Source organism: Rhipicephalus sanguineus, chromosome 1 (assembly GCF_013339695.2).
Source record: "Rhipicephalus sanguineus isolate Rsan-2018 chromosome 1, BIME_Rsan_1.4, whole genome shotgun sequence".
NCBI classification, from domain to species: domain Eukaryota; kingdom Metazoa; phylum Arthropoda; class Arachnida; order Ixodida; family Ixodidae; genus Rhipicephalus; species Rhipicephalus sanguineus.
In genome coordinates this window covers 141,645,429-141,659,022 of record NC_051176.1, presented here as the reverse complement: position 1 = coordinate 141,659,022, position 13,594 = coordinate 141,645,429, and the positions used below count along the sequence as shown (strand labels likewise).

Genomic DNA, 13,594 nt, shown 5'->3' with positions numbered 1-13,594 from the left:
GTGTGTGTGTGCGTGTGTGTGTGTGTGCGTGTGTGCGTGCGTGCGTGCGTGCGTGCGTGCGCGCGTGCGTGCGTGCCTGTGTGTTCTTGATCACTTGATCATACTTTGCACAGGTGCATAGAAGTGCGACTTTATGATATCCACACTACACTAAATAATGTCACTAAAGAGAAATATTTAATTTCTAGTAGTATTTCCAGCGTTTATTTCATTATTTTACAATCAATCGTCAACTCGTGAAGTCGAATCGCTGAAGTATCAATAGGGGCCACATATGATAAAAACTCAATGGCAGCCTTTATATCGAGCTTAGCGCGGCCAAGGCAACACGTGCCTCCAGACTGCGTAACTTATAACGTCGGTTGCTTCTTAGACTCAGCAAACGACGCTATGAGTTATACAGGAACGTTATGATAAGGCATTTTTGGTTGGGCGTACGTAACAAGCCCGCGTACGCAGTACGGCTGCGAGAGAGAAGTACGCATGCGCATAACTCAACGCATCTTTTTCATGGATGCGCGCGTACGCCCGTAACAAGACGCTGCGTGCGTACTACGCTACGTTTCCTGCGCTGCGCTCTCACGAGACCTCGAACCGGCGTCAGACGTCCTACGCAGAGAGCAATAGCAAACCCTATGCAAGTCTTGTGTACTTCAAAATGAAAGACCTTGTTGCCATGCCTGTGGAGGTCCAAACAAGCGACACGCTACGGCATCTTGACGAGTGGCAGGACATTTGCCTGACGTCTTCGAAAAATCCTCAAGAAACCGTTCTCGACTGGTAGTGTGCGGGAGCGTGTTAATCTCTTTCTTTCAGGTCGCGCGGCAAATGACCACGAAAAAACAAAAGTTAAGCTAGATCGGTTCTTTTATTGCATGCTGCAGCTTAAGGCGCGCTGAGTATTGTAGGAGCTTTAATTCCTTGCCAAACCGGACGCGCGTCTGGTTTGATCGCCCTGCCTTTCCTTCCTTTCTTTCATCCTCCTACTCCTAATTCCTTGCAGCTGCTGTTTGTAGACAGGCAACTCAAGCACACCAGAAACGAGACCAGTTGCTGCAGGATATATGCAGCCTCAGCCACGACCGCGCTGTATAGCGAACGCTGCGATTCATTCAGCGCGGCCGTGACTCATCAAGAGCCTTTCTCACATAGTGCGCGCAACTTGAAAGCTTTGCACAGATAGTAAAGCTAAGTACATACCGCAAGTCTGAACGCACACGGCAAAGGTCAATGCGCGTAACCAATGCACACAGCCAACGCCGCGGCTTGGCTTGTATGCTATAGTGGCCGTTACCGTGGCCATCGAGATGGTCCGGTGCGCAGATCGCGGAGGCCACCTTATTACTGGAACCTAGCATATTTCCGACTTCGGTGGCGCTGAGAAGCATTAGAAAGCACTTACATCTCGTACGTGACATATAGCTTGCTGTGCGCACAACCTATTGTGCAGTGCGTACAATAGTTCTGCGCAGGCCCAACTAAAAGTGTCTAATAGCGAGTTTTATTACAGCGTACATTGCATCAGTAACGGCGTTGCGGGCATAAGAACGCCACGTTTCGCACACAGCGCGTGCGCAGAATGCAGGACGCAGTGACCAAAGTAATAAAACTCGCTTATAACATACCTGGTGCTGTTCTTTTTAGACATTGCTGATTCCCCTCCCCCCCCTCCCTTCCCTAAATTTACCGATTACAGATAGCATAGTAGTAGTTCTTCAGCTCGCTTACCATAAGTGGCGGACATAAACCAAATACTTATTTAACTGATTAGCAAGAATCTCTAACAGCTGCTTAGCTACTTACTTTAGAGTAGATATTGAAATTTGCGGGGTGACACCCGTAGCGAACTTACAGGGTGATACCAACATCGAGACATTCAACCCCGAAATAATGCGCGACGGGCGTTCCCATCACTTATCCAAAGTGCAGTGCAGAAAACGGTGGTTTGTTAAAAAGAAGTTGGAAAGAAGCTTTGGCTGTTGCAATGCAAAAAAAAAACAGAAAAAAGACAATAAAACTAGCGACTAGCTTCTGCACCTGTGTTATCACTATATCGTATTACCACATTCTTGAGTGTGCTCTATTTTTCATCATGCATAATCGGCGCGCGCCGCACACTCGAGAACCAGTTCAAAGGCGACGCGCTCTTTAATGTAATGCACCAAGGGAAATATGTTCCCTTTCCCTCTCAGCGAGTTAAAGCGCGCTGTTTTCGGTGCGCGCGGGCACGTACTCAAGCGGCATATTTTTAGACACCGCGGGCTCTTCTTGAAAAAGCTGAAGAAAAAAAAGAGAGCCGCGAAAGATATAATGGTGTCGTAAGCAGTTGAAATAGATGTTTTCGAAGTAGCTGAAACACCTAATGTTGTCAGAATGTTGTAAAATATTGCACCATGAGTTTGTTAATTATACAATAAAATGAGTGAGGGAGAACACGGAGAATACAGCGCACTTATTCAGCTTGCTGCTAACGACTTGCATTTAGCTTCGTCAGCGTTGACGGCTCATGTTTTATTAAATGAAAACTAGGCGTTTGACAGCACCCTGCATGCATTACCCGAGCATATTACACTATATTACGCCTTGCCCGGCGAATGCTATACAACAGAGATCGTGGAAAGCAAGTATTCCAAGCGGTGGCCTTTTGTATCATTCTCTCACATATATATATATATATATATATATATATATATATGTGTGTGTGTGTGTGTGTGTGTGTGTGTGTGTGTGTGTGTGTGTGTGTGTATGTATATATATATATATATATATATATATATATATAAAATAGTGCCACAAAACACTAAAGTACAAGCTTAAGCAAGTTGGTGATCCATGGTGGCCTAGTGGTTATGGCACTCGAATGCTGACCCGAAGGTCGCGGGATCGAATCCCGGCGGCGGCGGCTGCACTTTCGATGGAGGCGAAAATGTTTACTTAGATTTAGGTGCACGTTAAAGAACCCCAGGTGGTTGAAATTTCCGAAGCCCTGCACTGCGGCGTCGCTCGTAATCGTATCGTGGTTTTGTGACGTTAAACTGCAGATATTATTAGTCTTCTTGGGTACAACGCGAAGGACACAAGAAACAGACGAATGGACGGGCGCACTTACAACTGGGGTTATTGTGCGACATAATTATAGTATAGGTAAAATGCAAGCAAAGAAGCGTATGAGATAGGAAGCGGCGACAACGTAAGCGTTGGGGCATATGAGATAAAATCCCACAAAGACACGTGCGTCAGCTTCCGCTCTGTGCTTTTAACTGAGAAGGAAATTGCTTACCTATCTGCTAATCATACGTGACTAACAGTGATCTTAGTTCTCACTTTACCTATATTTTCTTTTCGTTCCTTCGTTGCCGCGGAATTTTATATTCTTTCGCGCAATGAACCTTACAAGTGGCGCCTTGTCCCGTCCACTGGTCGGCGTCCGGTGTTCTTTGCGCTGTATCCAAGAAACATGACACAACGACCTGTCGACTTTCGTACGCCGCTATTCCTCTAAACGTGCCGCAAATGAATTGACCCAATTGCCGTTCAGAGCCGGCGGCCACGCAGAAACACCAATGTCTCATCGACGGCGGTTGGTATGGGCACATTCCAATGAGGCACCACCCTATCGTGACGCTTCAATTCGTGATCGCGCGGAAAGATTCGTGATAGCGATAAGCTCCCACGAGCGGGAGTTATCACTAACTGTCGCATGTGGCGATTCTGCCGACTGGCACTGCCGGCAGCTAACGTAATGGAGCACCTGCTGCACAGGTGGGACTAAGCCGGACAAAGAATTGTGTTCTTCAGATCTTTAGTCGTTTGATAGCTGTACTGTCTCGGCACGCCATTAACCATTTACAGGGAATTAACGTTCGTCGACTTTCTTTCATAGACCCAAAATAAACGTGGAAGATGGCATATCACTAGTTTAGATTTGAATGCGTTTGATGTGATCAAATGGATACGAATATGCGCTGCACCTTCGGTGACTGGCTATAATTTCCACGTCGATCTGCATTTACTTCTGTAAACGGAGTGTAGTGTACAGTCAAAACTTTTGTGGCTGAGCAAAGCGTTGGCTGGCATTGCCTGTACACCTCAACCTCAGTATCGTTAGAGTATTGTGTGTCGGGTCTTAGAAATAAGAATTGACTTTTCCACCTACTTTGAAATCTCCCTCTATTTAGCAAAAGAACAAAAAAAAAGGCACATTCATGGTATGGTAAGACAACATGTGAACAATGAAAGGGCTAGGTGGGCCATCTTAATCTATCGTCGAATATACATGAGATGTCAGACATAGAGCCTGAAGTGTGCAAGCATTAATTTACGACCACATCTGTAAGGCGTCAAAATTTTGCTTCGTTGATTTCATGGACACGATATGAATGAACCGGTAGAATCGAGGTGAAAATTAAGCGCGTTTGTAGCCCTCCTTGTTATAATAACGTGCCTCATGCACGCAGAGACTTTCTCACCGCTCGAGACCCATGCCTGAGGTTCACTTCTCGTAAGTTCACCGTATGCCAGCGGCGAAGCCAGGAATATCTTTAGGGGGAGAGGGTACATGCTTGCCACCACCTTGCTACTACTCTGCCTAGCGCTTTAGAGAGCTGTAAATTAAGATTGCCGCTGAGGATGTGCGACGAACATTGAAGTGAGAAGAAAACTGCGCCATTACTGTCGTTGTTACAGTAATTGCTCCATGTACCCAGAGAAGTGAGAAGGGGGAGATGCATGTGCAAACACTGAGGTTGGTCAGACCATGTTGCGGCAGCAAAAGAAAATGCCCGACAGGTGGAAGAGGGCTTCCGCGAGGATTTATAAATAGCTTTGCAGGAAAGGCCCAGAATCACGCGCCTGGGATCACGAAGCTTCGCACTCACGGTTCCAGGCGGCTCTTTGTGCTGATGTACGTGTGGGGACACGACAATGTGTGCCTGAAAGAAGCTAGTTTAACTATGAATGGGACCGCCATAAAAAATGCCATTGAAGCATGATGTAATTATTACTAGGGAGGGTCAGCAGTTGACACAGTGTTATTACGGCCACTAAACCTTTGGTTGAACGCTAGCTCCAGCACCGTTAGTCCCATTATCTTCTTGCTTTATTGAGTTCGCCACGATGTATACCGAGGTGGTATTCTTGGGCAATCATTTTCGGCAATACTTTCACTTTCACGACATTTCACAAGACTAACAGCGGACTCTCAGCATCTGCAAGGTCCCTGCGATCTAGCACTGTGCGTGTCAAGAAATCATGCCGGAAGCGTTGTCGCTCGTAGACCGCGATACGTCGGGCACTACTCTCGCAAAATCTCACAAAATGACAGTATCGCCTAAAGTGATCGCCCGGGAATATCACTCCTGCAGCGTTCAATGGCGTTCGCAGCGTGTTAGTGGCCCTATATAGAAGCCTGCGTAAAACTCCAGAATCCATGCATCCGGGTGCTGACAAATGATGCTCGCGTTGATCGCCCGCTGAGTTACACCAGAATAACGCTGTGCTCGCCGTGAAGGTGCGATAGCGGTAATAAAAAAAAAGGGGGGGGGGGGTGCGCAGCTCTTGTACGTGCGTCGGTCGTGATTCACCGATCCTCCGAAACGCCGAGCGACCTCACGAGGTCGGACGCAGTTTCGACACGACGGCGCACTGCGTGCCAATGCGCGCAATGCACTGCCGAACAGGTCCGCACGGGCATTATTGGAAGTGATCGGTGAGACCCTGCACCGACGCACGGTTTGCCCTTCCGCTGGCACAGCTGGACAAGGACGCCATCTCTCCTGGCTGATGGCCAGTTACCGGCGACGCATGAATAAAACACACGACTCACTGGCGGAATTCTCGCTCCTTTCCATCTCTGTATTGTGAATTTTTTTTAGCTTCGCCTTGCGCGGCATTGTACGGAAGCGTTGTCGGTACATACTTTTGTTGTATACATCTCGTGAGCCAACACACAGGACCTTTGCGAGCAAAGAAGTTATAGACATATACAACAATGCTGCTGCATTTATGCAATGTCAAATGTAGCGATATACTATACGATGCAACAAGCATACAAACAGTTCGTACCCTTAACACGATTTATCGGCCAACTGATAAACTACGAAAGCGAGCCTGTGTTGTACAGGGCCACTCGTCTGTCATAAATTGCTGCTGTGGAAAGATCTTGGAGTGAAGAAGGGGAGAGGAGAGGCGAAGGATAGCCAATGCATCGCTCAAGGCGCTGGGAGTTACGCGGTAAAAGACTGCTAAGGTGATTATAGCCCAAGTTTTGTGCTCGCCAATCAGCGGTGTGTGGCAATTCGACCTTATGTTTGTTGCGGTCCGCACGCACACGGGATGACCGTAAGCCATAATCGCATGCGCTCCTGCATACATCTGCATAACGATATTGCACGATAACGGGCCGTGGTTTAGACGTAGGTTCTACTGTTACGCTGTAGGGCGTGGATAAAAATTTGTTTGTCGGGACAAAGCGTCCGCCGCTGGACTGGACCGTGAAGTTATGATAAAAAGAGCGATTAGAGCGGGAGGAGTGGACATGCAGAGGTGATGTTTTCGTTGAATTAATCCATTGAGACTGGCGTGTCGTTGGCCGGTCGCTTTGTGCATTTTGCCGCGTGGAGTTCTGCTGATCACTATGAAATCGCGGGATCACATATTTATCGCTGCAAGGTGAGATTGAAATAAAAATGGGGTGGAGAAAGAGGGCGTATATAAGGAAATAATTTCTTCTTTTTCTTTTCTGAATCATTGGTGGTCAAGCTTAAAATCAAAATACTTCACATAAGAATTGTTATGGCGTTATAAAATAACGAGAAAAAAAAGCAGTGCCTGTACGGCAACAGTATCACGTCACAGCGGAGCGTCCGTTATGGTCCGTTAGCCAGTTTAGTCATGTTAAACTACCTGAACAGTCTCCAAGCAGTACGCTAGTAATGTTCGCCATCAGCGTTAAAGCTGCGAACAGGAAGTACCCAGACAAATCCTAGGTTTCAGTACTTAGCGGTTAAATGAATGAAATCGTAAAGGCAGGAAGACAAGTGCGGAGATTTCTAAAGTTTAAGTTCCATTGTCCAAATGATGTGCATTAAAATAACTCAAAGCATTCGATTGAAATCAACAATATTATCACCGTAAGGAGCACTTTGCATTGACAGGCCTCTTCTCTAAGTATGGTGTTCGTTATGTACAGTCAACCAGAAAACTTTACGGACCACGCGAGCGCGTGGCCAAGAGCCCTTTCGCGACGTTTCCGCTACGCAAGCGGCGATCGCCAGCAGTGCTGCTATAGTGCTACGCCCAAGGCGCATCCCTCCCTTAATCAACGGCCTGTCTATTTTCGCAGTAGGAACACGCATTTTCCACTTTTCCCTTTTTTAACGCGACGCGCTCTTCGGCAGCCGTGGCTACGTACTTCTGTCTAGAGAGCAGTCTATCAGCATAACTGTTATCAGTTGCAACCTTTCTCACAAAGTGATATCTGCCCAACGGCACGACAGCGCCACGCAGTTCGAAGCGCGCCGTGATATCTTTGATTCTGCTATCGAAGTGACGCTCATACCGCAGACAAGCATTTTGCGTGAAAACAACGAACTAACAATGCGCTGCGCGGCCGTAGAGAATCGATGTGCCAGTGAATAACAAGATGACCCGTTTCCGGCCCAGGGCTGCGGTCGACTGTAGGTGGCGCACCGCTAGGTGGCGCGGATAAACAGTTTGGCACGCGCTCACGTAGTCCGTAAACTTTTGTGGTTGACTGTACCTTCTATTACGACATCGTCTGTTTTACACTCTCACATACGGATTGCCATGCGAGTACGAACCCACAAGAGTAATAGCTGAGTGATTTGGATATGTGTTCTCCAGTGGCAGCTTAGAGGCTATGGCATTTCGTCGCTGAGCATGAGGTCGCACATCAAAGCTGGCCTCGGCTGCCGCTTTTTGATGGGGGTGAAAAGCAAAAGGTGTGTGCGCCGTGCGGTCCCGTAGCCAGGGGGGGGGGGTGCCCTAGGAGTCCCCCTCCCTTGAAATTTTGGTGAGGGGGGTGTTTTACGGACAATAAATAATGCAAAAAGTCTTTTTTTCAAATAGTCAAGGCCTTCAGCAAGTGCCTGCACCCCCCCCCCCCCCCTCCCCGAAAAAAATTTCTGGCTACGGGCCTAGGTGCCGTGCATTTGGATCATGGCAAAAAAACCCCGAGTGGTCAAAATTAGCTCGTAGCCCTCTAATAAGCGTGCCTCAATCAAATCGTGATTTGGGCACGCAATTGCCACAATATTTAATAAATAATTTTGTATATGTGAATTATAATCGCATAGGAGGCTTTTGTGACTGCAAAGCAATGACATGTTATTACGCATTCTTTTGTGAACAGTTCCGAGTGGCTCAGGCTTGCGAAAACAGAATGCCGCGCACTAACCATGATCGTGGGCACGCTTGTATGAGCTAAGTTTATTGCATATTATACGCTTGTACAATACATAATATGCTTGCGATGAAACGCTCAGAAGTGAGGGGCTGCCAAGGTCAGTAATCTTAATAATCAGCCTTTCACCTCTTGCAGCATTGCTGTAGCACGGAACTTCCCAGTCACGGATAACATAACGAATACCGTAACGGCCGGTCTACTTGCGAGTATTCACGAAAGTGAACGGAGGTATTACCATTCAGCCGGGTCAGCTCAGCAGGGCACTACCTCCAGTTCCTTCTCGCCTGTACTCGTTACACAGGACATCAAAAGCTTGTAGCAGGAAAATTTAGTCCCAAGGACTCTGTTAGCTGGTTCTCACAAACCAATCAGAAAACTGATACTTCTATATAAAACGATGAATGTCGACTCTCATATACCGACCACAGCGCATTGCTACAGCAAGCCAGTTAGAACAGAACAGTCAGTGCTAAAATATGCGCACCAGCCGGGAGCAGACCGCCCGTATTTGTAGCGACTCCCGCCGTTAGGACGCCCAGTTTTCAAAAGCGAAGAATGAGGAAAAAAAAAACACGCTTAGTGGGGGTTATTGGTCACACCTCGCGTCAAACGGCAAAAAAAAAAAGAAAAGTTGGTACTTACACCTGAGCGCCCAAGCGTCTTGCCGACGAAATCCCTGGTACACTTTCCACAAGTGGTTGACGCAGTCAGCGGAAACGTTGGTGTCGGAGAGAAACCGCGTCGTTAAAGGCAGGATCTGTGTCATGAACTGGTTAATAACGGCGTTCAAATCGGGCTCGTAATCCCTGACCGTGGTGATCTCTGGTGTACTCTGAGTAGTCGTTCCTCCAGTGTCATCCAAATCTTCCATTTCCCTCGCTCCACTTGCTGTCGAACCTTCCACTCCGGTTACTGCGGACGTCGTTTCACTTGAGGTGGTGGAATCAGACTCAGTGGTGCTATCGGCAGTCGTTGAAACCTCGTCAGAAGAAGCAGTAGAAGACTCCGTCGTTGATGTTTCTGTACTCGTCGTTTCCACTGTCGTGCCTTCCGCGGTAGTGGACTCTGTAGTTGTAGATTCCGTAGTCGTTGATTCCGTAGTGGTGGACTCGGTGGTTGTCGACTCCGTTGTAGTTGACTCTGTGGTAGTGGATTCGGTGGTCGAAGGCTCCGTCGTGGTGGTGGAAGAAGTAGTCGACTCGACAGCCCTCACGGAGAGCGAAGAGGCCGCTCCCTCGTAAGCCGCGATTTGATTGTCTCCGCTGAATTCTGGTTCATTTTCTGACTTCACTGTGACATCAGAACCGTCTTTGACCGCTGTGGTTACGTCGGGGTTCTCAGTAGTGCCACTCACTGAAGTAGGCTCGGCTAGTGACGTCGTACTTTCTACGCCGGTTGTAGTCGCGTCGGCTTTCAGCATTTTGCTGCCCTGTGTAGAAGTGGCTGACACAGTGGACACCTCAGGAGATGCTGTTGTGACTGCGGTGGTTGGACTTGTGGCTAAAGTAGTAGTCGTCGTCGCTGTTGCCGTCACAGAAGACGCCGAATTGGTCGTGGTAGAAGGCTGAGTGGTCGGCGCCGTGCTACCTTTTGTGACATTAGTAGTAGCTAGCGGCGTTGGCTCGCCGATACTTTTCGTCGCAGCATTTTGTTCTGCCGCAGTAGTGGAACTCCCTGCCTTGGCAGTGGTCGGTGTGGACCCTGTCGTCGACTCGCTCGGTTGCGTCGCGTCATCGAAGTCGTCCGTGGAATCATAGTCGTCGTCTTCGTCATCTTCGTCGTCGCTTTCCTCGCCAGGCGTTGCAGACTGTTGGGCCCGTGCTTTCAAATCTGTGCTGGGCAGCTCGTCGGCAGCATCGTCGTAATCCTCGAGCTCGACGCCGCTGGTGACCGGCCTGTCCTGGACGTCATTCTTGCCGTCATCGTCCGCCGGGGCTGCTCGCAGCTTTGCGGCGGTCGAGGCCGGCAAGGCCGTGGTGGTGCTTTCAAACTTGGCGGGCTGCTTGGTGGCCGCTGCAGCCTCGGCCGCCAGTGGGCCCCGAGCGGCGACGCAGAGGAGAGCGACGACGAACAGCAGCATCGCGGCCGACGGCCATCCCATGACGGAAGAGCGTGCACTACGCGGCGGAGCCTGCTCAGCGTTTGCAATTGACGCCGGTCTGCATCGGTTTTCGTGGCGCGCCGCTGGTAGGCAGCCCAGGCAAGGCTGGTCCGCCGTTACCCCCGCGGGGAGAGTCGGCCTAAATTCCGTAAGGCCGCTTTCTCCCCCCTCCTCCTTTCGCCTTCTTGCTGCTTGATTTCGCACCGGATGACTGAGATGCCCGGGCGCGATTAAGAAAAAAGAGGGAACGACTTTCTCTCGTCGCCGCGGAGACACTCTTCTCTAAGGGAGCGAGGAGGGGACTCCACTGTGTATGTCGTTGAACGCGCCGACTCAAAGAGCTGCTGCTGTTCGTCTCGCAAGGGCATGACGGGGCGATTTGAGACGCGGGTCAACGCGCTGTCTCACGAGCCGCCACGCTTCCGAGAATGCCGGGAGTGACATGATGTGGTTTTTTGCTGCACACCTCAGGGAGCTTCGGGTCGCCCGGTGTTTCAGCGGGAAAGCGCCCGTTTCGCGGTCGCGAGGCGCACGCGCTTGCCACGGGCTCTCGTGACATAGCGACGACAGAGAGTGCGGCGCGTGTTCATTCGTGACCCGGGCTTCTGCTCCTTTCGGTGCGCCGCCGGTCTCAAGGCATGTTTCACTTGCTCAGAAACTGAGGCTCGCTTTTCTTTTTCTCAGAGTGCCATTCGTTATACATTTTTCTTAAATCCCCCCTTGCACTCTCTGGCCTCTGCATCACGGCAGCTCCTTCCTCTTGTTGCAAGATGTAGGCGGCACAGTTTCGAAAATGTCGAGCAGTCTACTGGCGCGTGGGCAAGACTTGTGTCAACAGCCGGTAAGCTTACGCCCTAGGAGACTGCGGCCGGTTGGAATCAGCAGCAACAACAAGAGAACAAAATACGGCAGAGACAGCCTTCAACACGCAACGCGGGTGTCTCGATATGCACCGCCTCGAGAGACGAAACGTGCAGTAGCCGCGCTTGCTTGGGAGGAAGGTCTGATTACCAGATCAGCTTGAACAGTCCGGGTTTTCCGAGCTGTAATAATGGCTCTCGCATACGACGCGTGAAGACATATACGTCTATTGGCTGAGAAGCAAGTCGTTCTTCTTAATTTCTCAGCGTCTCTTTTGGAGGACAGATAATAAAGATATTACTCAAGACCTTGTAGCTCGATTTTATCTTACATTGACTCTACACTGTCCGCAAGTGCGAAAAGTCGTAACAAAAAAAAAGAAAAAAAGATAAGCGCGTCATGTTTCACGCGTCAGGAAATCAGCCTGTGTGTTTGAGACGCTGTACGGGAAAGGGATAAATAGAAAATGTTTCTTTGCGAATGCCAGTCCAGGTGCACTGAAGTGCTAATGTCGCCATTCTGAGGTCACACACCGGGCAAGAGCGAAGCAGCTCTGGAATGTTCGTAGTGTCCCACGGGTTCGGGACGAATACCACTCCTATGTTGCTCCATATACACAGTACACCACTGGCGCTTACGCTGATTTATTTAATATTCTAGAAAGAAGGAAGGATAACACGTTTATTGAGAAGGAAACAAATTAAATAATGGGAGGGGGAAATGTCAAGGGTGGGTTGTCAATGCCAGGACAAAAGTGGCCGCCGCTGCTCGCCCGGCTTGATCCAGGAGACACCTTTAGGTCTTCAGGTCAGTTCGGCTGAGGCTGACCTCCCAAGGTTTCCCCCAGCATCGTGAGTATCAGAGGCTACTGTGCATCCATAGTTTCGCTTTGACATTCTCATGTGGTGGGCTGCAGCGTCGGTCTCGACTCGCACCACGGACATTGGTTTAGATATGCATTGGGATTTATATGATGAAACCTAGAACGAGCTGATTCGAAATTATAACCGATGGTTCAGCAATCACCCGCACCATGTGCCCTATCTGCACGTTTCTTCAGTCGAGCAAACCAAAAGTGTCTTGAAACTGGCGTGTCAATGCGATTCATGAGCCGTCTTGCTTGCGGTAATAATGCAGCAATGTTTAAAACACGTGACTCAACCTCTTGCTAAACTTTGTGCCTGAATAGTACAATCCTGCAGTGATAGTAATGAATGTTACAGGTGTTACAGGTGCCCGATGGGTCGACCACGGTGTCCAGTTCCGGCGGCGCGGTGGTGATACCAGCACGAGAAATAACCCTACGACTCAAAATATCCCATGTAACTATATCTACGGCGGCAGAACTTGCGGCTCTGCGTTGTGCCCTAGAGTACATCGATTCGGACAGACCGAGCAAAGGGGCTGTTTTCTCTGACTCGAAACCGGCGTTATAGTGTCTGCAGTCAGCTCTCCGACGCGGATGCCATGAACAGCTTACGTACGAAATTCTCAAGATTCATCACCGCGTCAAAGAAAAAGGCCACGAGGTTGACTTTCAGTGGTCATTTTACCTGGTCATTGCGGGATCAGTGGCAATGTTTCCGCAGACAATGCTGCTCGCACATCCCATCAAGAAGAGATCACCGTTCCGATTGCTCTTTCTAGGACAGACGCTGCAAGGCAGCTTCGTCACCTGGCACGTAGTCTCTGTTTGGCGGAGTGGAACATGCCAACTGTAAAACGTACGAGACTCCACCAAATAAACCCTACGCTGTAACTCCGACCTCCATCCGGACTTCGTCAACGTGAAGCTTCGCTTCTCTGTCGGCTTTGGTTGGGAGTTACCTTCACGAAGGCATACATAACATTAATTGGAGTGACAGACAGCGTGGCTTGCGAGGTCTGCAGCACTGAGGAAGACATCGATCATCTGCTATGCCGCTGCCTTCGATTTGCCTCTGAAAGACGAACGCTGTCTGATGCGATGCGACGATTGGACGATCGGCCGCTCTTCGTGCAGATGCTGCTGGAGCACCGTCCCCATCGCTCGATCGGCCTACAAGGCAGTTAAAGCACTTTTGTTCTTTTTAAGGACTACGGGCCTTTGTGAACGCTTGTGACTATTGTACAGTGCCCCCGCCACATACGTGTCAGCGCATTTATTGATCATTTCCTTTGTTCTTTATTTCTCGCCCCCCCCCCTCTCTCTCTGTCTCTCCCATCTT

At 49.4% G+C, this 13,594-nt stretch overlaps 1 protein-coding gene across 1 annotated transcript in view; it reads right to left on the bottom strand.

Moving 5' to 3' along the window:
• Window positions 1-10,629, bottom strand: part of LOC119399224 (nose resistant to fluoxetine protein 6) — an 80,412-nt gene extending 69,783 nt beyond the window's left edge. Inside the window, exon 1 of the mRNA XM_037666043.2 lies at window positions 9,068-10,629. Within this exon, the coding sequence (XP_037521971.1) occupies window positions 9,068-10,526 (1,459 nt within the window). The 5' untranslated portion in view covers window positions 10,527-10,629. The remainder of the gene's footprint in view (window positions 1-9,067) is intronic.
• Between the last annotated feature and the right edge of the window lie 2,965 nt (window positions 10,630-13,594).